At 49.8% G+C, this 22,602-nt stretch overlaps 1 protein-coding gene across 1 annotated transcript in view; it reads left to right on the top strand.

The window, feature by feature from the left end:
• MYO1D (myosin ID) overlaps positions 1–22,602 on the top strand; it is a 141,203-nt gene that overhangs the window by 60,595 nt on the left and 58,006 nt on the right. The window contains exons 20-21 of the mRNA XM_009883722.1: positions 6,585–6,698; positions 13,567–13,721. Coding sequence (XP_009882024.1) covers positions 6,585–6,698; positions 13,567–13,721 — 269 coding nt within the window. The remainder of the gene's footprint in view (positions 1–6,584; positions 6,699–13,566; positions 13,722–22,602) is intronic.

The following is a 22,602-nucleotide window of genomic DNA, read 5'->3' as shown; positions in this document are numbered from 1 at the left end:
CTGTGAGGGTGGTGAGCCCCTGGGGCAGGTTGCCCCGAGAAGCTGTGGCTGCCCCATCCCTGGAGGTGTTCAAGGCCAGGTTGGACGGGGCTTGGAGCAACCTGGGCTGGTGGGGGGTGTCCCTGCCCAGGGCAGGGGGTGGGACTGGATGGTATTCAAGATGCCTTCCAACCCAAACCATTCTGTGGTTCTATGATTCTATGTTTACGTATAGGGCATATCTTATGACCTGTAAGATATTTGCTAACCATTAAATTCTTTGAGACAGGTTTTTTTTTTAGCTGATGATTGACGTTGTTCTGGGGAAGTCAAGGAAGTAATACCACCGCTCGCCAGCCGGGGAACTGGTCCTGAAGTATTGACAACTGCTGGGAAAGTTTTCTTTAGCTTGAGTGCGTGGGGTCTTAATTTCAACAGCTTGAGATGAATAATAACGGGTGAATCTGTTTGGACCGAAGCTTTTATAGCTCTTTTTATAGAAGGCCTGTGAAGGGACTTTGAAGCCTCGCTGATGGGAGGCGCGTGTGCTTGCTTTCTCGCAGTAGGTATAGGTAGAAGCGGGTCCTATCTGCCTATGGAAAAATACATCATTTCTGAGCATTGTGATGCTCTTCATTTTTCAAAGGAAATATTCAAGGGTTTTTTTTTTTGCCTTGGGAAACCAAATGCATATTTCATGCCTACCACCAGATTTTGTTGTATCACCTTGGAAACAACAGTTTCTCTGGTTTTTTTTTAGAATAAGGCTTTTCTCCCCGCTTTCTCCCTTGTGATTTGTGGCACCGAGCTCCCTCGAGAAGACCACCTCTCCCAAAGCCCGGTGCCCTGTGGCATCTAGAGGCCCCCGGCAGTGTCCTGAAAAGCTCATTTGGAGGTGGTTCTGCTATAGGCTAGACTTTCATTTTTCCCCATAAGCTAGTCGAGAAGCTAATTTAAGTCTGATTCGCATTTGGATCAACAAAGATATAAATAAAAAATGCCCAGAAGGTGCAGAGAACACAGCGCTCGGGAGGGCTGTTCTCCGGGAGGGTAGGAGCTGTATCTGAGAACATAAGGCCTGTCTCTACTCCTACAAAATCAAAAGAACGGTGGCATTTGCAACGGTGCTGGCATTTGTCTGCGTCTCTTCTGTGCACGCTGCCCAATGTGACAGTTTACTTCAAAAAACACAGCGTGTATTATTTGCGTAAATCTGATACAGATGCACGAGACGCTTGAAGCAAAGGGATTGCTTGGGAAGAGCTGGAAAGGACACGAGTCCCAGGGCAGCGAGAATTCACTTCTCACATGAGATAAGCTGGTGGACTTCCCCTTCGGGACGTCTCTTCAGCTGTTCAGCTGAATTTATTGTTCACTGTGAACACTAAAAACAGCGGGAAACCACCAGAAAGGAGTGGAATTTAAAACATGGAGAGTAGAACTTGTAGCAAGTGAGGTCCTGCATCTGGGGAGGAATAACCCCACGCACCAGTACAGGCTGGGGGCTGACCTGCTGGAGAGCAGCTCTGTGGAGAGGGACCTGGGAGTGCTGGTGGCCAACAGGGTGACCATGAGGCAGCAATGTGCCCTGGTGGCCAAGAAGGCCAATGGCATCCTGGGGGGCATCAAGCAGAGCGTGGCCAGCAGGTGGAGGGAGGTCATCCTCCCCCTCTGCTCTGCCCTGGGGAGGCCACATCTGGAGCACCGTGTCCAGTTCGGGGCTCCCCGGGTCAAGAAGGACAGGGAACTGCTGGAGAGGGTCCAGCAAAGGGCTACGGAGGTGAGGAGGGGACTGGAGCATCTCTCTGCTGAGGAAAGGCTGAGGGACGTGGGGCTGTTCAGTCTGGAGAAGAGAAGACTGAGGGGGATCTCCTCAACGCTTCTCAATCCCCAAAGGGAGGGTGCCGGGGGGATGGGAACAGTCTGTGTCCAGTGGTGCCCCGTGACAGGACAAGAGGGAACGGGCACTCCCCCTCTGGAGCCATCCCAAACCCGCCTGGACGCCGTCCTGTGCCACTGCTGGAGGTGCCCCTGCTCTGGCGGGGGGTGGGATGGGGGAGCTCCAGAGGGCCCTTCCAGCCCTCACCAGTCTGGGATGCTGTGATACAATATCATCTTGCCTTGCCAAAGCCGGGCATGCTCCCTGTCCCCCCTTTCTGGGTGGCAGCTGCAGGACCTTCTGCAGTGGGCGGCTCTGGTTGCACAGCTGAGAGAGCTCCGCTCCCTTTGCCACCGTGGGCTCCGTGCTGGAGGTGGGCACGGACGACAGGGAGGACGTTGAGATGGCAGCAGCAAGTGGCATCATGGCAGCGAACAGGTGGTGTTGTCAAACCCTTTAAAAGAGATTAAAATGACTCAAAAAGACACGTTAGGGAGCCACGGCCACGCAGCGCCAGGTCTGAGGTCTGTGTGGGGCAGGTGACAGCCCCATGGACTGGAGAAGCTTTGTGAGCCGTGGCGTGCGGCGTGCTGTGACCTGCGCAGACAGGCGAGGGTTTGAGGAGCTGGCGCTCCTCTGCTCAAACAACTCAATGAGCAGCACCAGACACTCCAAACCGGCTTTCTCTGGGCCGTTCAGTGTTTCGTAGCCTTTATTCTCTTTCCTCCCCTGCAGCTGCTTCCTAAAAGAATCCCAGTTATTCAGCATCTCTCCCTGTGAGGTTTTCCAGGCCCTCAGTGATTTTCTTTACCTTCTCTGAACCAGGAGAGTCTCCACGTTCACCGTCCTGATGCTTCACGTGATATTCCGAGTGAGAGCATGGCATTAATCCCCGTGCGAGCCTTCCCCGCCTGCTAGCGCCTCGCTCGCTTTCAGCTGCCTCGCGTGCTTGTGCCAAGATCTATCCAGAGCTGTCTCAAATCATCTTCAGTTACTTTTTCTGAGTCGGTGCTGTTAATTTAAAGCTGTGGTACAGCTCTCCAATTTGCATTTCTTGCCTTTATCTGCTCTGAACTTTGCCACTTTGCTGCCTGTTGACTGCGAATATTTAAGTTCTCCCGACTCCACCTGGGAAAATCCTATTTATGTTCATCCGCCTCATCACGTCTCACCCTCCTCTGCCCTTCTCAGTTGATTAATAAATATCTCGGTGACTGTGATACACCGACGACTCCAGTTTTGTCTCAGTGAAAAATAGTTTCGACTTTGCGTCCTACTTTCTCACTCGCTTTTCACAAAGCTTTGCATCTTGTGACTATTTAGTACCTGACATCTCGAGGCATCTGAAAGTCTAGATGACGTCGAATATTCTCCTTCAGTGTAGTATTTCCTGGAGAAATTAATGGCAATGTTAGTGAGGCGCGTGTTCCCTCTGTGAAAACTCCGCTGGCTGCAGCCTGACGGTGCCGGCAGCCTCGAAGAATATTTGCGATGAGTTGCGGTGGGATGGGGGGAATTGAAATGATCTGTGTTTAGAAAGGAGATAGGAATAAAGGCGTGATCCCGGGGTATACAACACGTCCCCGGGGAGAATATAATTTTGTTTCCTGCTGTAACATGATCCTCCCACTTCTGTCTTTGTAAATAATCAGGCTAATTCCATAAGGTGCAGAAGAGTGGTTCATTAGCTTCAGTCTTCCTGGATCTTCCCCAGATCGGATGTTACTGGGAAGGTACAACATTTAGTATCTTGTATCCTTTGAATGAGTACATCTTTAATAACCAGTTGCGTATCTTTACAATCATTTTCCGGAGGTGCTTCTGTGGCATTTGACAGCAGTTTTGGTGATTTAATTTCTTGGGTGCCACAGGGATGCTATTGCTGGAGACCTGATTGGTGGCAAAAAATAAACATGAACTCAGGACTTCTGAACACCTAAAATTAAGGAAAATTAAATAGTTACATGACCGCTGTATATGGCTTGCTGCTGGGCCACGTCTGTTACTTTGCATCGTTGACTGGTGCTTAAATAATCTCTTCTCCCATTGCTCTGACTGCATAGAAACTGCACGTGTGAACGGTGACGAAGGACGGGGACGCGGGGCTGAGCACTGGGCTGTTCTCAACTGCACCTACTGAGGACTTCACGTGTTGCCGGCTTCCAGCAGTTCATTTTGACCTTATCAGAACTGTTAGGTATAATTGGTATTTTTATTTAAAAAAAAAAAAAAGTTTTAGGGTTGATCCACATATATAAACCATAAGTACACTACAAAGCAGAGCTTACTTTCCCTGTACACTGAGTGCCTCGTTCTGCAGGCGACATCCCCGGGGGACAGTATTTTGAGTTCAAATTATAGTGAACCAACTTCTTGCATTTGCCTGAGATTATACCGTGAGGGTCGGCACGTATATATACAGATAATCTCTGCGGCTGTTGGCCACCAGTGAGATTACAGGTGATAATATAGTGGTTTTCCTCAGCAGGGAAATAATGGCTCTTCGCTGAATTATAGCCTGTATCTGTAATTGGTCTTAAATTTACAGGTGGAGAGCCCAGTGGCAACGTTAAGATATTAAGATATTAATGTTTCCCAATGGCGACACTAAGCTGTGTTTGCTGAACTACTGGAAACTGCCAGAATATTTCAGATACTGTGAAGTCTGTTTTCTCGGCAGCGCATGGGCTGATGAAATGGCAGAATGATTTAGGTGGGAAGGGGCCGCTGGAGGTCTGTGGTCCAACCTCCTGCTCTGAGCAGGGCAAAATTCAGAGTTAGATGAAGCTGCTCAGGCTCTCGGTCAGCCGAGTTCTGAAAATCCTCGAGGATGAAGGTTACGTGGCCTCTCTGAGCCCTGTCCCAGGGTTGCCACCCTCTAGGGCAGATTTTTTTCCCCGTGTCTCCGGTTGGACTTTCTGCTGCCACATCTTCTGCCCGTTGCCTCTTGTTGCTGTATGTCCTGGTTTCAGGACATTCTTCTCTGAGAAGTGTAGCTCCATCGCCTCTGTGCCCTACCTTAGTCAGAGGGTACAGTCATTTGACGATTAAAATACTTTTGCCTCTTTTTGGAAGCCAGTATTAAAGTTGTTTGAAGTCCACTATGATTTTCTTAGTGATAAGTATCTTCTAGGAGTGGCGTGGGAGTCTGGAGACTGGAGTCCACATTCAGAATAACCTGAGAATGGTACAAGCGTTTACCAAAAACCAAACCAAACCCAATCTCACTCAGTGGTCAGTTAACCCTGGAGGCGCGCGGATGTCTCTGGGTGCATTTTTTGTTTGGTCTACAAGTTTGCTGGCTGCTGTCGCTCTGCTCTCCGTGTTCCCAGAGCAGCCCCAGAGAGCAGAGCTGGGCAGGGAGTTCTTTAAAGAACTTCTTTTGAGCAGCCTGAGCCCACCAGTGATCTTTACACATCCTTGCCTTGAATACCATGTCCTTAACAGAAGTTAAGGGCAACATATTAAGTTAAAATACGGGTTGAGCGATGTCCACCTCTATAGAAGAAGCTGCTGTCCTCCCCGTACGGGTCTGGCCCAGCTGAACCGATCTCGCAGCTTGCTGCGGCGGAGCAGAGCTGTCCTGTTTTCTTCCTCTGGTTATCACTACCCAGAGCCTCACCTTCTTCCCACTGCCCTGCCTCCGACGCTCCTTGTGCCCTCCTCTCGCGACGTTCACCAAAAAGGGCACGTTTTTGTCAGGTTAGGGAACTGACGGGGCTGAGGAGCGGCAGAGCTGGCACAGGGTCTGGGGTTAGGACCTCCTGGAAGGGGCGGCAGGACGTTGTTCTCGATGGCCGTGAGCCTTTAGACCACACTGGTGGTGTTCTCGCTCCGCCTTTTTTCCTTCGGAAGGGAGAGGGTTGTGTTCCATGTCCCTTGCAGCCTGAGGGCACTCCAGCTTGGGTCTGTCTTTCTGCTTGCCAAGAAATAACCTTGCCTTCCTCCCGCCAGCTGGTTGCCTGGGTCCCAGCGTACAGGGTTGGCTCTCCCCAGCTCCTTCTGGCCTTCTCAGTCTCTTCTTCCCTCTTGCAGAACAGCATAACTTCAGCCAAAACGGTGGAGTGTGCCCATACTCGGCTAACGCATCCACTAACGGGCAGGGGAAGGAACGTTGTCCACATTTTCCACTTCTTGGACGAGATGCTTAGCTGCGTCGAAGGCACAGATGTTTTAGAAGAGGGAAATTCTGCTCAAATTTAGGATGATCCAAAGCATCTACCTGCAATGCCTTAGGTCTGGAGTGTCCCAGACCCTGGTGACACCCTCTTTGGCTCTGCGGGGCAGGTATTCGGCATCGTGCCAAATATCAATCACCCGAATTGGTATTGCCGAATACCGAATCACCCCAAAAGGGGTGACGAAGGCACATGTATAACGTAGGGACAACAGCCATCTGCCTTGGGCTCGGTGTCTGCCAGCAGAGAGGGACGCGGGTTGAGTGTTGCCAGGGGAAAGCATCTGTCCTTTCTTTGACTGCGGTCGTGGACTTTCCCAGGTTGCCCCAACCCTGCTCGGTGGCTCTGGGGACGTTGCTTCTCTGAGACTCTGCATTTCTGTATTTGTAAAATGGGATTACGGGGTCCATCATCCCTTTTCACTGGTTGAGGATCTGTGGAGAAAACCTGTTTGAGAGCCATGTGAGTTTTGCGTATGTACTGCTGCAAAGTTTTATGCTGCACGTTCTTGCGGTGATGAGCGGGACTGAAAATTTGCTTCTTTACAGGTCAATCGCTTTAATAAGGTGGAGGACAGAGCAATCTTCATTACTGACCGACACCTTTATAAGATGGACCCCATGAAGCAGTACAAAGTGATGAAGACCATCCCCCTCTACAATGTAAGTGCAAGGATGGAGGAACCTCGTGTCGGGCTCTTGTACTCATGGGCAGTGCATCTACTCTACATCTACTCCATTTTCATATCCATAACACGGGAAAAAGACCTTGGTTTACCATTTTTAACATATTTAATCATAGGATCACAGAATGCTTAGAGTTGGAAGGGACCTTAAAGCTCACCCAGTCCCACCCCCTGCCCTGGGCAGGGACACCCCCCACCAGCCCAGGTTGCTCCAAGCCCCGTCCAACCTGGCCTTGAACACCTCCAGGGATGGGGCAGCCACAGCTTCTCGGGGCAACCTGCCCCAGGGGATCACCACCCGCACAGGAGAGAATTTCTTCCCAATATCTCATCTCAATCTCCCCTCTGTCAGTTTGAAGCCATTCCCCCTCGCTCTATCACTCGACGCCCTTGTAAAAAGTCCTTTAATGTCTTTAAAACAGTTACAGTACAGTTATGTACAACACCGATGCATCATGTTAGCTTTTAATTTCGGTGTGTAAAATAGAAGCTAAAAAGCAGACTGCTTTTCGTACTCTCTCCTGCTCCTTCTATTTTGGGTTTTATTTGCTGTGTGCCACAAGCTCTCAGCCCCACAAGGGGGTTAGTGTTCCGCAGCAGCTTATGGCACAATTTCTGTGTCTCTGGGGGTTGGTTTGATCCTTCGGGTCGTGTTTGATTTTTTTGTTTGTTTTTTAATATTTGTTCATGCTTAATGTAAATCTTGTCAAAGCTAAATTCGGAGTGAGGGCGAGGTATTTGGCCTCTGGGGTAGCGGAGTTCAGCTCTCAGCAACAAAGCAGCAGATTATCACTGGGAGTGAAGGGGGATGGGGGAAAACCTCATCTCAGCTCTTCAGCATCCAGGAGTGGGATTCAACTGCTTGTTTGTTTTCCTTGGCCTGAGGTAACACTACTATGGTTATCTTAAACCTACAGAACCTGGCTGGGTTGCTTGGAAACGTCATACACAGATTTGTTGGGACGTTTGCTTCAAGCAGAGTGTGGCCAGCAGGTGGAGGGAGGTCATCCTCCCCCTCTGCTCTGCCCTGGGGAGGCCCCATCTGGAGCACTGTGTCCAGTTCGGGGCTCCCCGGGTCAAGAAGGACAGGGAACTGCTGGAGAGGGTCCAGCAGAGGGCTACGGAGGTGAGGAGGGGACTGGAGCATCTCTCTGCTGAGGAAAGGCTGAGGGACGTGGGGCTGTTCAGTCTGGAGGAGATAAGACTTAGGGGGATCTCCGCAACGCTTCTCAATCCCCAAAGGGAGGGTGCCGGGGGGATGGGAACAGTCTGTGTCCAGTGGTGCCCCGTGACAGGACAAGAGGGAACGGGCACCAAGGGGACCATGGGCAGTTCCATCTGAAGCTGAGGAGGGCCTTCTCTGCTGTGAGGGCGGCAGAGCAGTGGCACAGGCTGCCCAGAGAGGGGGGGGAGTCTCCCCCTCTGGAGCCATCCCAAACCCGCCTGGACGCCGTCCTGTGCCACTGCTGGAGGTGCCCCTGCTCTGGCGGGGGGCGGGATGGGGGAGCTCCAGAGGGACCTTCCAGCCCTCACCAGTCTGGGATGCTGTGTTTGCATTTAGGAGGAACAATAAATCTGGCGGCCCGGTATTGCTGAAAGAGCCGAGGTGGGATTAGGGCAACAGTCAGATCTACTCTGTGAAGGTGGAGTGAGCGATTGGCTCAGAGCGTGTCCCTAAGGGTGGTTTTATCGGTCCTCTTCTAACCTCTTTGCAGGTCGCCCACCTCGGCTGGGCGCTGACTGCCCGCCGCAGCGTGTGTGTGGAGCAGCGGGCTGGTCTGCCTTGATTGCTTGCCCTAATGAGAGAATTGGCCACAGCGAGGTGGTGTCTCCGTGGCAGTGCCTCTGGGCTCGAAAAGGCACCGCTGCACGGGAGTTAGCAGCTGCAGGTCGTGTCGTCTTCCTCAGCTGGTGTTCGGTTCTACTGACATTACGTCTTAATTGTGTGAAATGCAATTGTCAGCAGATAACGCTGCGTAACGGCTGACTCCTGCTTGGGCAAAGCAACTGCTTCAGATACAGAGACTCTGTGCAGAGGGTTTTCCCCAGACGAGTGGGGTTTTTTTTTTGCAAAGGGTGAAGGTGAACGCAGGTAGACGCGGTGGAATTTTGTCCATCGCAATTTCTCGATGTTGATTTTCTGAGCTGCTACCTTATACAAAATGGTTAGGCCACTGCAATTCACTTACTACATCAGTAATTATAGGTGAATCTGTATTTATCCCAGCTTTAGAAAAATGTCTGCTTTACCTGTGTCTGACGGGTTCAAAGGTGGAGCTCGCAGGTTTGCATACCAGCAGGAGACCGGGGCACTGCTGCCAGTCTGACCGCTTCCCTCAATGCCTTAAAAATTAAAGGAGGTGAGCATGTCGGGTACAATTTGTAGGTTGCCTATGGAATATATGACTTAGAAATTTTAGTAATTGTTGTTTTTTCACAAAATACAGATGTCAAACAGAGTATCCATTCCCAGAGTGCTGCAGTGTTGGCTGCTTTGCATCTCCTCTGGCAGCACACCACTTAATGGTCTGTGCATCTAGGTCTCTTACAATACTTAAATTTCGGGAACTATAGATCAGCTTTCTTTGTAGAACCGCAATTATTCCCTTTCGCGACCTGCCACAAGGCTTCTTGACCCAACAGTTTCCTCGACCTGAGGAGCTGTGAAGGTGTCCTGGAGGGACTTTGCACAGGAGGGATGAGTCCACAAGACCCTCCACTGCTTCATACGGGTGTCAGAATAATATTCCAGAGTGGAAATTTGATGAAAACCATCTTTGGTAAATGCTGTAGTGATAAATTTCAGCTCTGTTGGCCACAGCCTCTCATTTTAACTACTCGTCCTGCACTGCGGTCCTGGGGAACGCCAGCAGATCTGCCCGTACCCACCGCGCTGGCATCGTGGTGCTGGGGCGCGCTCCCCGATCCCGTTGATTTACTGCTGAGCCCTCTCTGCGCCGCAGCGAGAGGGGAGAGAAGGAGAGAGTTTGGAGGTGTATTTGGTTCATACACAGTACAGGAAATATTGGTATTTCTTTTGCCAGGATTGCTTCAACTGAAGAATGGTTAATGCTATAATGCAGTTGGTTTTTTCCTTTTTGTAGTTATGCTTTGTATTTATATTGGTTGATGAGAAGCTCAACGTGAGCCGGCAATGCACGGTCACAGCCCAGAAGGCCCCCCGCACCCCGGGCTGCATCCCCAGCAGCGTGGCCAGCAGGGCGAGGGGGGATTGTGCCCCTCTGCTGCGCTCTGCTCTGGGGAGACCCCCCTGCAGTGCTGCCTCCAGCTCGGGGGGTCCCACCAGCAGAAGCCTGGAGAAGAGAAGGCGAAAAAGGGGAGACCTCAGAGCCCCTTCCAGTGCCTAAAGGGGCTCCAGGAGAGCTGGGGAGGGACTTCTTCCAAGGGCATGGAGTGATGGGATGAGGGGGAATGGCTTCAAACTGGAAGAGGGGAGACTGAGATGAGATATCGGGAAGAAATTGTTTCCTGTGCGGGTGGTGAGCCCCTGGGGCAGGTTGCCCCGAGAAGCTGTGGCTGCCCCATCCCTGGAGGTGTTCAAGGCCAGGTTGGACGGGGCTTGGAGCAACCTGGGCTGGTGGGGGGTGTCCCTGCCCAGGGCAGGGGGTGGGACTGGATGGTCTTTAAGGGTCCCTTCCAACCCAAACCATCCTGTGATTGTATGATTTTGTTACTTTGTATACAGGGAGATGGTGTAAGCAGCCAATTAGTGGTAGAAATATCACTTCCCTTCCAGGGAAAGAACACTTATTTGAACTGATATGAAGATTTTTGAGAAGTGAATGGATAATCATTACGCCAGTCGTGATCTATATCAGTATATCAAATATGTCCCAGTAGAAGGATGCACGTCCACTGGGGAAGATGCATTGCCCTTCTGGCGTGTAAAGATGAGCCCGGCCGAAATTCGCCTGCCTGTGAGCTGTGCTGCTGGCTGCCAGCACGCCGAAAGCACCCCATCCGCACGGCAGCATCCTTAGGGATGGTGTTTCCATGGAAATCTCGTTGGAGACAGTCAGCTGATGTCTGTTACCACCATAAACTCGGGTTTGGCTGAAGAAATCACACCGCAGTTCCCCATCTCCTTTAACTACCTTTACACGTCAATGGTTTAGGGCTCACCCTGAGCGCGTGCCCGCGCGGTTCCCGGCCTCTGCGTTCTGGTATTTCGTGTCTTGTGTGAGGAATCTGTAATTTTGTGCAAACGATGACAAAGCAGTAACTTTCCTTTCAACCCTGACTGTTTCGCTGGGTTGAGCTGCTGCTTTGAAGGATTTTCTGTGCGCGAGTGTTCTGGCAGTGCCAATATACCGTTTTCGTTTTGTTCTTACCTGGAGAGAAAATAAACAGATAACGGCAGAAAGGAGTTAACAGGCGGCTGAGCAGCAGAAAGGATCTTGCGACCACCTTTCCCAGTACAGTGGGGAATACAGTGAGGGATGTTCTGTGGATGCTGAGCATTTTTTTCCTGGTTTCAAGCGGGGCTAATACCAGTGTTTGTAAATACTGAGATAAGCACCTTCTCTGAAATCATTTCTTTTGTGTTGTATTATTTGTTCAGACAGTCTTATGGTGAGGGGTGAAATAGGACAGTTTTGAAGGGCTCTTGGTCTTCAAACACGCTTCTGTTGAATAATTAATGTTTAAATGGGCTTTTCAAACCCAGACATTTCAACTTATTCATCGTTCACACTCGGTGCACGTTTAAAACCTCGATGGCCGCGGTCCCTGTGGTGCTGTTGTGCTCGCAGGATGTTATTTAAGCATGCAAATTCATTTTAAGGGACATTGTAAACCCAGGCAGCAGTTAATGTCTGTGCATGAAGTGTAGCTTAGTTTTAAAGTATTTGATAACCTCCAAATAGCGTGAACGGCGGGGTATAAACTCCACCAGTGGTGGGTGTGTGGTACTGGTGGCGGGAGGTCCCCGCTGCCTGTTTGAACACCAGCGGCGGCAGTCGTTCCAGCGACTGCTCTACTCTGGTAATCAGGCAACAAAATGAGAGCCAGTTGAAACTCGCGCAGGGTTTTATCCAGAAAACGGGGCATACGCCGCACCGCTGCCTCTTGGTTGGGGTGTGCTTTTCTGGGGCGATGCTGCTGCCTGGGCCGTGTTAGCCAGAGCTGGAACGGGTTTCCTGGAACTAATCCGTTGTGAGTGCTAAAGCGAACGTATGAATCCAGACTGAATATGATTCACGTTTCTGAATGGAGTGAGCAGTTTCCGGCGTGATTTGGGCTAATAGTCATAGAATCACAGAATGGTTTGGGTTGGAAGGGACCCTTAAAGACCATCCAGTCCCACCCCCTGCCCTGGGCAGGGACACCCCCCACCAGCCCAGGTTGCTCCAAGCCCCGTCCAACCTGGCCTTGACCACCTCCAGGGATGGGGCAGCCACAGCTTCTCGGGGCAACCTGCCCCAGGGGCTCACCACCCGCCCGGGCAACAATTTCTTCCTCAGATCTCATCTCAATCTCCCCTCTTTCAGTGTCAAACCATGCCCCCGCCTCCCATCACTCCCCTCCCTGATCCAGAGTCCCTCCCCAGCTCTCCTGGAGCCCCTTTAGGCACTGGAAGGGGCTCTGAGGTCTCCCCTTTTTGGCCTTCTCTTCTCCAGGCTGAACCCCCCCAACTCTCCCAGCCTTGATCCTCTCCAACACAGGCTGTGAGGTTGCACAGATGGCTTTTTTTCTTTAAGAAGGGAATAATGAGATGCACATTTCTACAAAATGGTATATCAGTGCCTCTCACTTTTAGGAGAACGTGGCTTCTCTCTGCAGCTCTTTGGACGACTCCAAGGAGTCAGGTAGTCCCTTGGTGGATAGGGAAGGTCTGCTCTATTCTCTCTCTGTACTCATCATTCTTCTGCTTTTCTCTTTTTTTAAAAAAAAATATTTCTTTAGCCCTGGTTTGTTAAATGTACTTGCCTCTTGATGTTTCGTTTGCCATCCTTATGTTTTCCCAGCACAGATTTATTTTTTCCTTTGCCTAATACTCATCCGAATAGCCTGTGTACCCAGATTGCCACTCCTAAAAATGTCCTGCTTTTGCTTTGTGAGATGATGAGGACAACGCTTTTAATGTGCCAGGCAGCAGTTACTTAACAGACCAAAAAAAAACCCAACCCAAAAAAACCAAAACCCAAAACCAAAACCCCACACCTTTTTATTTTGTCGGAACAGCAAGACCTTCATCCATGCTTAAACGCTGGAATCATCACGGCTTTGTGGGGTTTGCCACTGAGATTATCCATCAGGATGTTTAGGCAAAAAAACTTCATTCTTACGTTACCTGCGCATCATTGCGTTCCCTGCGCTGCGGGTGTGGATTTGAAGATGGTTGTTGGCCAGACTTGGGATTATTGTTGGTTTTCTTTGGAAAGGAAAAGCAAGCAGGCTTGTGGCTCTGCCACTGAGCGATGTGGTGTCATCCAGCATGAGATTTTGGGGAAAGCAAGCTTCGGCTCTCAGAAACCCACCTGGTGCCCTCTTTGGTGGGCGCCTGTGGTATGGGACGGGCAGAAGGACACCGCATCAACATGGGAGAGCGCTCCTTCGGGCAAGAGTTGCTCAGGGTGAACCGGGACAACGCTAAAAATTTCCTTGCACCTTTGAGACTGTTGATTTTCCGAAAGAACCTTCTTGTTTCACCTTGACTTTTCTGGCTTCTGGGAGGAGTACTGAGGACCTGCACACTGCCCTGAGCTCTCCGGTAGGGGTGGGAGTTGAGAGGGAGCGTGGCATCCTGGAGAGGGCAGAGCTGGCCTGGCAAGAGGCAAAGGTAGATGAAGGTATATAACATTGTTCTTGTTTTCTCTTCACAGTTGATAGGATTGAGTGTCTCCAACGGAAAGGACCAGCTCGTGGTCTTCCACACGAAAGACAACAAGGATCTCATTGTCTGTCTCTTCAGTAAAGAGCCCTCTAACGACAGCAGGATCGGAGAGCTGGTGGGAGTCCTGGCGAGCCACTTCAAGAGGTCAGTGTTGGGGATGGATTTTGTTGAAAACTCAGTCTAGCGTGCCAAATCAGAAACTTCCCTGAGGTCGTTTTGGTGCCAGTCATGAGCTTTATCTGCCTTACTCCACTGCATTGCTAGGATTCTGGAGGAACATTTGTTCCTTGCGGTTTTTTGGGACGTGCATTTTAGATACAACGCTTTCCATGCCCCTCCTGCCTTCCCTGTATGTGTATGGGGACGGATAGCACTGAAGATGCATTTGAGGGTGTCTCGTCGTCTCCTGAATGCTTCTTAACGTATAAAATTAAGATACAGCTACTGATTTCTCAGATTGCTCCCTCTGCCCCCTGTATCAGTAGGCGATTTATTGCTTGAGCTGTAAAATGTCATCTCTGTTTCCTGAAAAGTGTCTCTCTTGTAAATCAATGTGCAAAAGTTGTTTTATTGGTGAACCGAATACTTAAGCGGTTGTCTCGCATTGAGCTTCTCGTAGCTCTGGCTGCACTGGCAATAATCCCCCTTGTACCGCGGCGCAAGGTTGGGACTGCCCGGACAGACACTACGGCAGCGAGTGCGCTGCGGGCGATCGTGTCGAAGTAACTCTGTAGAGAAATGGTGTGTGGAGCGAACAGCCCTGCGGAGGTGTTCTCCTGAGGGTTGATGTTGGGCAGCATCACGTGCAGCATCAGCTTTTGCCGTTCAGCATGCCGTGCTCCATTGGTGACCCATGAAGAGGAGTCCTTATAGGTAACTGTTCACACAGTGGCAGGACAATGGGAGGGAATTTAGGTTACGTTAGGTTTCTGGGTATTTTTTTCCATGAATTCAAGAAGAACGTGCTGGTTTAGCCGCTTCTCACCGCTGCTGGAGGTAGGTGCTAAGTTCGTTTGAAATGAATTCTCAGCATAAGTTGTTTTGGGAAATTCAGTGCTGAAGAGCAACAGAAAACATTCTCCGTTTTGGCTTTTACCTAAATACAGTTTAATTTCAAAGGCAGCTGCTCTTGAAGGCTCGGGAGATGCTGGGTATTGTAAAGCAACACGCTTCATTTCGGGAATCCTGTGAAGCAGCTGGAGTTCTTTCATGTCTGGCGTGTTTTGAACACAGGTGACATCTCCTTCAGACAGCCGATGCGCCTCAGCGCCTTAACGAGTCTCTAATGTTGGGAAGAGCTGTGAAACCGTTGATTCCACTCCGGATCTGTATGTTCAGTGTTCACACTGCCCTGGTTTGCTGTTCCTTTCCCTTGGACCTTACTACAAAGTGCCCACAGCCTTTTTATCCCACACCCGGTACAGCTCAGCGGGGGGCACGTGGCCTTTGTTTTAAGAAAGTATGTTTTGCCTCCGTCAGTCTAAAATACAAAGGTAGAAACTATTGATTTTCAATTTCTTACACGGATTTTAACAATGACGTTTTTATCTTTGAAAAGAATTCATTTTTATCTAATCACTGCAGAAGAATGACAGTTAAATACGCTTTTATGCTGTTTAATCTTCACTTGAAACAATACCAGCGGTTTTTTACTGCTTCAAGTGACAAATCTCAGCACAGTGTATTAAACGGGAGAGTTGATCTAAAAGCCCCTTTTTCTCCCACATCTAATAAGTTACTGGTTTAACAGGAATGTACAGGAACAGCTCACGTTTAATTGTCCAAAATATCCAAATGTCGTGGTTTCCCTCTTCAAAGCCATACCTGTAAATCAAAAGAAAAGGAAATCTTTTCGGCCACTTCCAGTTTTCTAAGAGTAAAAAAATCCTGTCAGTGAATGGGATTAGCCGACCCCTCTCTTGAGAGGCACTTTGGGAATTGCTCATTAAAGGGGATTAGCTGAGAGTCGCCATGTGCCTCATGGCAAGCGTCGGGTTTCCCCGTCCTGCCTGTCAGAAGGCGGTTGTTCGGAAAAGAAAGTGGATCCAGCAGTAACATCTTGAGCCTGAAAGTTCAATCGCCGGGTGACCCCGTAATGGGACCCGAGAGCTCTGCTCTGCCAGGGACACGGGGAGCAGCTCCGGGGGGTCACCGCGGGCTCACGTAAGGTCCTCTCTGAACCTACAAAGTCATTTCCAGTCATCTCAGTATCGATCCGAAAACCCCTGTTGGGAGGTTTTAGCAGGGGTAAGGTTGCACAGCCGCCCGTGGTTATGTGTAATGATACTCAAATACTCGTGGAATAAAATCTTATAAAATTCTATGCCGCGCTGTATTAGTGTGTAGGAAAAACGAGGAGGATTCTGGTGGTGACATCAATGCTGAGGATCCCTAAACCTTCTATTTCAGATGCTTTCTTTCAGTTTTTACTATCTTTCCAAACTCTTTGAACTGGGAACTTCAACGCTGACACATCACGTGTTGGGAATTTTTGGAAATTCTCTGCAAAAAATAGTTGAGGCATAACGTCTTTAGATGCTGCTGCTTTTGGAGAAGTTGCACTTGTCCGTTCTTAGACACAAAGGCTTCACTTTTGGGAATGTATCGCCTGCGTTCGCATCTTTTTTGCTTCCCCCATGAAAATCTACCTGAAGCTTTATCTTTTAAAAATTATTCCTAGTAGGATTTGTTTCTTACTTTCAGGTTGTGGTCACAAATTGGTATTTATATAGCATAAAACTTCACATGATGCTTCTACGAGCTATAAAATTTTGGAGTAGCGACTCTGCTGGTTAAGACAGTGAATTGCGTATAGGTGAGTTAACAGCTGTTTGGGTCATACTTCTAATATATCAGCTAGATTATTTATTATTTTTTTTAACAATGCCATTGTGTAGGTAACTGAATTCCCAACAGAAAGGAGGGGAAAGCCGGCCGAGATGCCGATGTAGTGGCCGTAGTAGGTTGACACCTGTCTGCAGAACAGCGTGTAGACACGTCCATGAACTTGAGCTCTTCTGGGTGTTTTCATTGCCGCTCTCTGCCTGTGACTGCAGCAGAACCCTTGTGCCGGCTGAGGAGAGCTGCGGGTAAGCAGACCACATGGAATCGCTGGAAAAATCCTCTGGCAGCTCTGCGTGTTGGGTTGTCCCTTGTAGGAACAAGCGCGTGAAATGTGGAATCCCTTACGCTGCCTGGCAGGAGGAAAAGACGCTCTGACGTGACGAGGGTAGTGTGTTGCTCTCGTCGTTGGTTTGCCAAAGCACTTGCTGACAGCAGAAGGGACGCAGCTCTCGGTGTCCCTTCAAGTGGTGGAGCCCATGCCCAGGAGAAAGGGACCAGAGGAGCTCTTGGAGGAATCACAGAATTGTAGAATCGCTGAGGTCGGAAGGGACCTTTAAGATCATCAAGTCCAACCATTACCCCGCCCTGACAAAACCACCTCTAAACCACGTCCCCAAGTACCACCTCTACCCTATTTTTAAACACCTCCAGGGATGGCGAATCCACCCCCTCCCTGGGCAGCCTATTCCAATGTTTCCAGTGAACAAAGGTTTCCTAACATCCAATCTAAACCTCCCCTGACACAGCTTGAACCCATTTCCTCTTGTCCTATCACTTGTCACCAGGGAGAGGAGTGAGATAGACATCAAAGGGGAGGATTATCCGCCAGGAAAGGACTTATCCTTTCCATCTTTTACACCCATGTTGCTTCATGGTCCTTAAGACTCCAGAAGATGTCCCAACTAATCAGTCCAATGGACTGAGGACTCTTTTTGCCCTTTTTACAAGGGCACGAGGGTGGTGAGCCCCTGGGGCAGGTTGCCCCGAGAAGCTGTGGCTGCCCCATCCCTGGAGGTGTTCAAGGCCAGGTTGGACAGGGCTTGGAGCAACCTGGGCTGGTGGGGGGTGTCCCTGCCCAGGGCAGGGGGTGGCACTGGATGGGCTTCAAGGTCCCTTCCAACCCAAACCATTCTATGGTTCTCTGTACTTCATAGCTGTACTTCACCAGAGAAGCCCTGATCGTAGCTGGTTTCTAAAGCACTAATTGCTTTTACTCTCATGCTCTGGTGGCTCTTGCACTGCCTGTGTCACCTCCTGTGTCCGGCCCTCCCTGCCACGGGGGAGTGTCGTGATCTAAACACCGCAGATTGTAAAGGCAGCTCAGATGTCATCACTGAAGGAGACCAAGACGCATCCTCTGTCCCCAAGCACTGTGCTCCGTCCTGCAGCACACCCTAAAAAGAAATTATTAGTTTTTTTTTTATTTGTCGGTGTTAAAACACAGACTGTTTTCTGTTGGACTGACGCACGTGGCTCAGATCAGTGTGGATCGGTGGCCCGCTCTCGCTGATGCTCTGTGCCCCTCATCCCTGCATTGCCTGCCGCCGCGGCCGCTGGTTCCCTTCCAGGATCGCTGAAGGGAAGGAGGAGTTAAAAGAAGAGTAAAAAGCAATCCCCGCAGAACTCCAGCAGAAAATCACTTGCCTCAGGATAATTTTGTATATTCCATTGCACTTTGAGACCTGTCAGCCAATTGTCATCATTAGTGTGCGCTGGATTAATTTTCTTTAGTTCTGGCTTCTTAAACTGGCGTGCCTTAGAGCCGGTTGCGTTGGCACCGCTGCACTGTTGACCAAGCAGGAATTCCTAAAAACGGATCTCAAACGAACGCGCTGGGCTGTAGGCTCCCCTAAAGCCTGTTACCCTGCGCTTCTTCCAGGCAGGGCTCCCTTTGGCTTGGCACGAAGGTGTCTGTAGGAAGATTACGTTCTTCGGCTTTGCCTTTTGCTTCTCTTAAGCGTTGTAATTTTGCTCTGTTTGTGCCTTTCATTACGTGAGCCGAGATGGCCGCGACTGACTGGATCGTGGAAGTGGAGAGGTTTGGTTGTTCGACTTAGTGTCACGTGCACGTGTATCGTCTGTGGGTAATGCAGGGCTGAGTGTGTGTGTATAATTTATACACACATATGTGAAAAATTGGGGGAAATGTATGTATATGCATAAATTTAGATATGTATGTATGTATATTTATATATTCCACCTGGAATATTGCATCCAGCTCTGGAGCACCCAACAGCAGAAGGAGACGGAGCTGTTGGAGCGGGGCCAGAGGAGGGCACGGAGATGCTGGGAGGGCTGGAGCCCCTCTGCTGGGAGGACAGGCTGGGAGAGTTGGGGGGGTTCAGCCTGGAGAAGAGAAGGCCAAAAAGGGGAGAGCTCAGAGCCCCTTCCAGTGCCTAAAGGGGCTCCAGGAGAGCTGGGGAGGGACTCTGGATCAGGGAGGGGAGCCGTGGGACGAGGGGTGATGGTTTTAAACTGGAAGAGGGCAGTTTTAGATTAAACATTAGGAAGAATTTTTTCACTTAAAGGGTGGTGAGGCACTGGCACAGGTTGCCCAAACCATCCTGTCATTCTATGTATGTGCATATATTTATATATGCATAGTTGTAAAAATTAGAGAAAATATGTGTGTATGTGTATATATGCATAGATGTAAAAATATGGGAGGTATATGTATATATACATATATGTAAAAGAACCGGGGGGGAAGATCTGTGCCATCAGTCTCTCAAAGCCAACTGAAGCAGAAGCACGTTTGGTGTAGGGTGCACAGCGTGCCCGGGCTTCCCTGCGAGGGGCGGTTTGCACGGGGAAGTGCATCCGTACAAAACGCCCCATTCCCTGCCTGCCGGCGGCAGCGCGGTGGCACCGAGGGGATGGACCTGGGCTCATAGCTTTATTAGGCTAAATACCATAAACAAACCCATCCTGGTCCAAATTGGTCACGGTCTGGGGGCGGGAAGGGGGAGACGTGGGGCTGCCTTGGGCTGGGGGAGCGGAGCTCGGAGCCCAGCCCAGGGGAGAGCGCTTTGGGGCACCCAGAAAAGCTCTTATTTGGGGGGAAAAAAAAAGAAAAAAAAGAAAAAAAAAAAAGAAGAGTGCATTTCTGACTGCTTTCCCGGGATTCACACCTTCAGCCATAAATACTGGTTTAACTAGAATTGTTTAAAACTTTGGATGAGCGCAGCACACCCCTCATCCCCCTGAACTTCTGCATCGGAATAAAACCCAACTGGAACTGCCGGCAATTTGGGGAGATTAAATATATTTGGTATGAACAGAAGAACTCATAACGTGTTTTCTCTGGTTTTTGGCTCTCTGTGACGGTTCGTGTCGTGGCAAAAAAAGCTTCCTGCAAACACGTTTAAGTTAAAGATTTTAAAATCTGCCATTATCTAAATAGTTGTGTTTAAGGTTAAGCTCTGTGAGTGCTGCCTCCCGGGTGATGTTCGTTAATAGTGTGGATGCTGAGTAGTTTGTCAGATGTAGATGGAAAGAAACACTCCGTAGACACACATTTTCAATCTGTTGTGCAAGGGTGAGGACAAGCATTTTACACACTTTTTGTTGCTTTGTAAAAAAAGCAAAACAAAAACCAACAACAAAAAAAAAGAAAGATTATATTCAACATGATTTGATTTTGCCTGTTTAGGATAAAATCCTCAGCTCAATTATAAGCACGGTCTGGAACACAAATCGTTAAGTAGGAGAGCCCAGTTTGATTAAAATCGACTCAATATTTTTTATTTGGATTTTTTCCACCGATAGGAAGAAAGAAGCCCTTCCAGCCCAGGCCCAGGTGTCATGCCGTGCAAACCCCTTCCATTTGTTGTAAAGATGCTCTTTGCTATCGGAACTGCGCTGATTTCAATCGGTTTAAAATTGTTCCTTTCTTTAAAAGCTGTTTACCTTTCTCTTGTCGAAACCGTGATGAACTGCTGAGACTAATAGATTTACACGTGAATTGAAACAGGAACATCTTCTCTGTAGTCAGCGGCAGTCTGGAGGCGACGATGGGGGTTCGTATTGGGTTTTTGGGGGACAAAGAAAGAAAGAGGAGCCCAAACTGGTGGTGGTGTGCCACGCACAAAGCGACCTGACTCCGAGGAAATATCCGTCTCGTAAGGCGGAAAGCTGCCACACAAAGGAAGGGCGTTATGACCACCGCTATCAAATTAATCTGTCACTTCAGCTTTGTGAACGCGATGAAAATTATCCAGTAACTGACAGTGGGTGTCAGCGGCGCCGGCAGCCGGGCTGGTGACGGGTACTCGTTAACTGGAAGTTTCCATCGGTGCCGGTGATTTCTTGCAGGCTGGACGCGATCAAAAGGAGCGGAGCGCCGCTTCGGAAAAGCGGGCTGGAAACAAACTGCTTCGAAATTGCTATTTAATACGATTTGTCCTTTGTCGCCGCTGCCAGCTAACCCGTGTTTAGTTCTGATTCAGCCGTGCCAGTGGCTGACACCATTGTCAGCGGCTGCCGGAGCCTGACAAAGGACCAGACTTTATTCATATCGGGCTCTTCCCTAACGTTCCTTTCAGTGCTGGAGCTTTGTTTTTATACAGGATTGCTATTCATAATGAATTTTTAGTAAAATTCTGCTGTGCTTTGCGCTGGAGCCCTGACCCGCAGTTTGCTCTCAGCCTTTGAGCAGCAGGACTCGACCCCGCGGAAGGGTAGCGACGAAAGGAAAAAGAGTTTCCTTATACAAAATAAATTCAAAAAAATAATACAGAAACTGGAAAAATTGGCTTAATTCTCTTAGCTTGCCTTACTGACTTAGAACAATTTTCTAGGATTTAGCTAAGATTTACCTTTGGCTAATTTCTGATCTTTATAATCACCTCTGTACTCCCGTGTAGGTTTGTTGACCTCACAGTTGCAGCTTGGATTAAGAAATGACAGTTTTTCTTTGCTCGGAATAAAGATTTGTTGCTTTCGGTGACTCCAGGGCGCGAACAGGAGGAGCGCTAACACCCTGATGGAGTGTGCTCTCTTTTTTTCATTCTTTCGTATTTTGGAAAACGTTTCCTCAGCTGCCGATGAGAGCTTTTCCAAACACTCATCCTGCTGGGAGGGAACTCGTTAAGGAACTCCGAAGAGGATCGTTCCCTTTCTTAAAACTCATCTTCCCGACACCGCTGCTGCGGCAGAGTTCGTTCTGAAGTGGGTCCTGCACCCCCTGGCCCGGGAACCTGTCCCCATCTCGCATTCCAGCGGGGAAGTAGCTTTTTGTTGCACTTCTTACTATGTTCCTGGCATGGGAAACAAACCCCTTCGTCTCCCGCAGTCCTGGCTAACTGGGGAGGTCCCAGCTGACCGGAGGTTGGCAAATGGGACACCCATCCACAAGAAGGGCCGGAAGGGGCATCCAGGGAACTCCAGGCCGGTCAGTCTGACCTCTGTGCCGGGGAAGGTCATGGAACAGATCATCCCCAGTGCCATTACACAGCACATGCAGAAGAGGGTGGTCAGGCCCAGTCAGCATGGGTTTGTGAAAGGCGGGTCGTACCTGACCAACATGTTCTCCTTCTGCGACAAGGTGACTCACTTAGTGGATGAGGGAAAAGCTGTGGATGTTGTCTACTTGGATTTTAGCTTTTGACACCGTTTCCCACAGCATTCTCCTGGAGAAACTGGCTGCTCATGGCCTGGAGAGGTGTACCCTTCACTGGGTAAAACACTGGCTGGATGGCCGTGCCCAGAGAGTGGTGGGGAACAGAGTTAAATCCAGTTGGTGTCCAGTCACAAGTGATGTACCCCAGGGCTCGGTGCTGGGGCCGGTTCTCTTTAATATGCTTATCAATGATCTGGATGAGGGGATCAAATGCGCCCTCAGTGAGTTCGCGGATGACACTAAGCTAGGCGGGTGTGCTGATCTGTCTGGGGGTAGGAGGGCTCTTCAGAGGGACCTGGACAGGCTGGATTGATGGGCTGAGGCCAATGGTGTGAGGTTCAACAAGGTCCTGCACTTGGGTCACAACAACCCCATGGATGCTACAGCCTTGGGGCAGAGTGGCTGGAAAGCTGCCTGGCGGAGAAGGACCTGGGGGTTTTGGTGGACAGCCAGCTGAACATGAGCCAGCAGTGTGCCCAGGTGGGCAAGAAGGCCAACAGCATCCTGGCCTGTATCAGGAACAGTGTGGTGAGCAGCACTGGGGAAGTGATTGTCCCCCTG

This window comes from Charadrius vociferus, unplaced genomic scaffold, assembly GCF_000708025.1.
Source record: "Charadrius vociferus isolate BGI_N301 unplaced genomic scaffold, ASM70802v2 scaffold1284, whole genome shotgun sequence".
NCBI lineage: Eukaryota > Metazoa > Chordata > Aves > Charadriiformes > Charadriidae > Charadrius > Charadrius vociferus.
The sequence above is the reverse complement of the archived record's forward strand: the minus strand, read 5'-3'. Positions and strand labels throughout refer to the sequence as shown.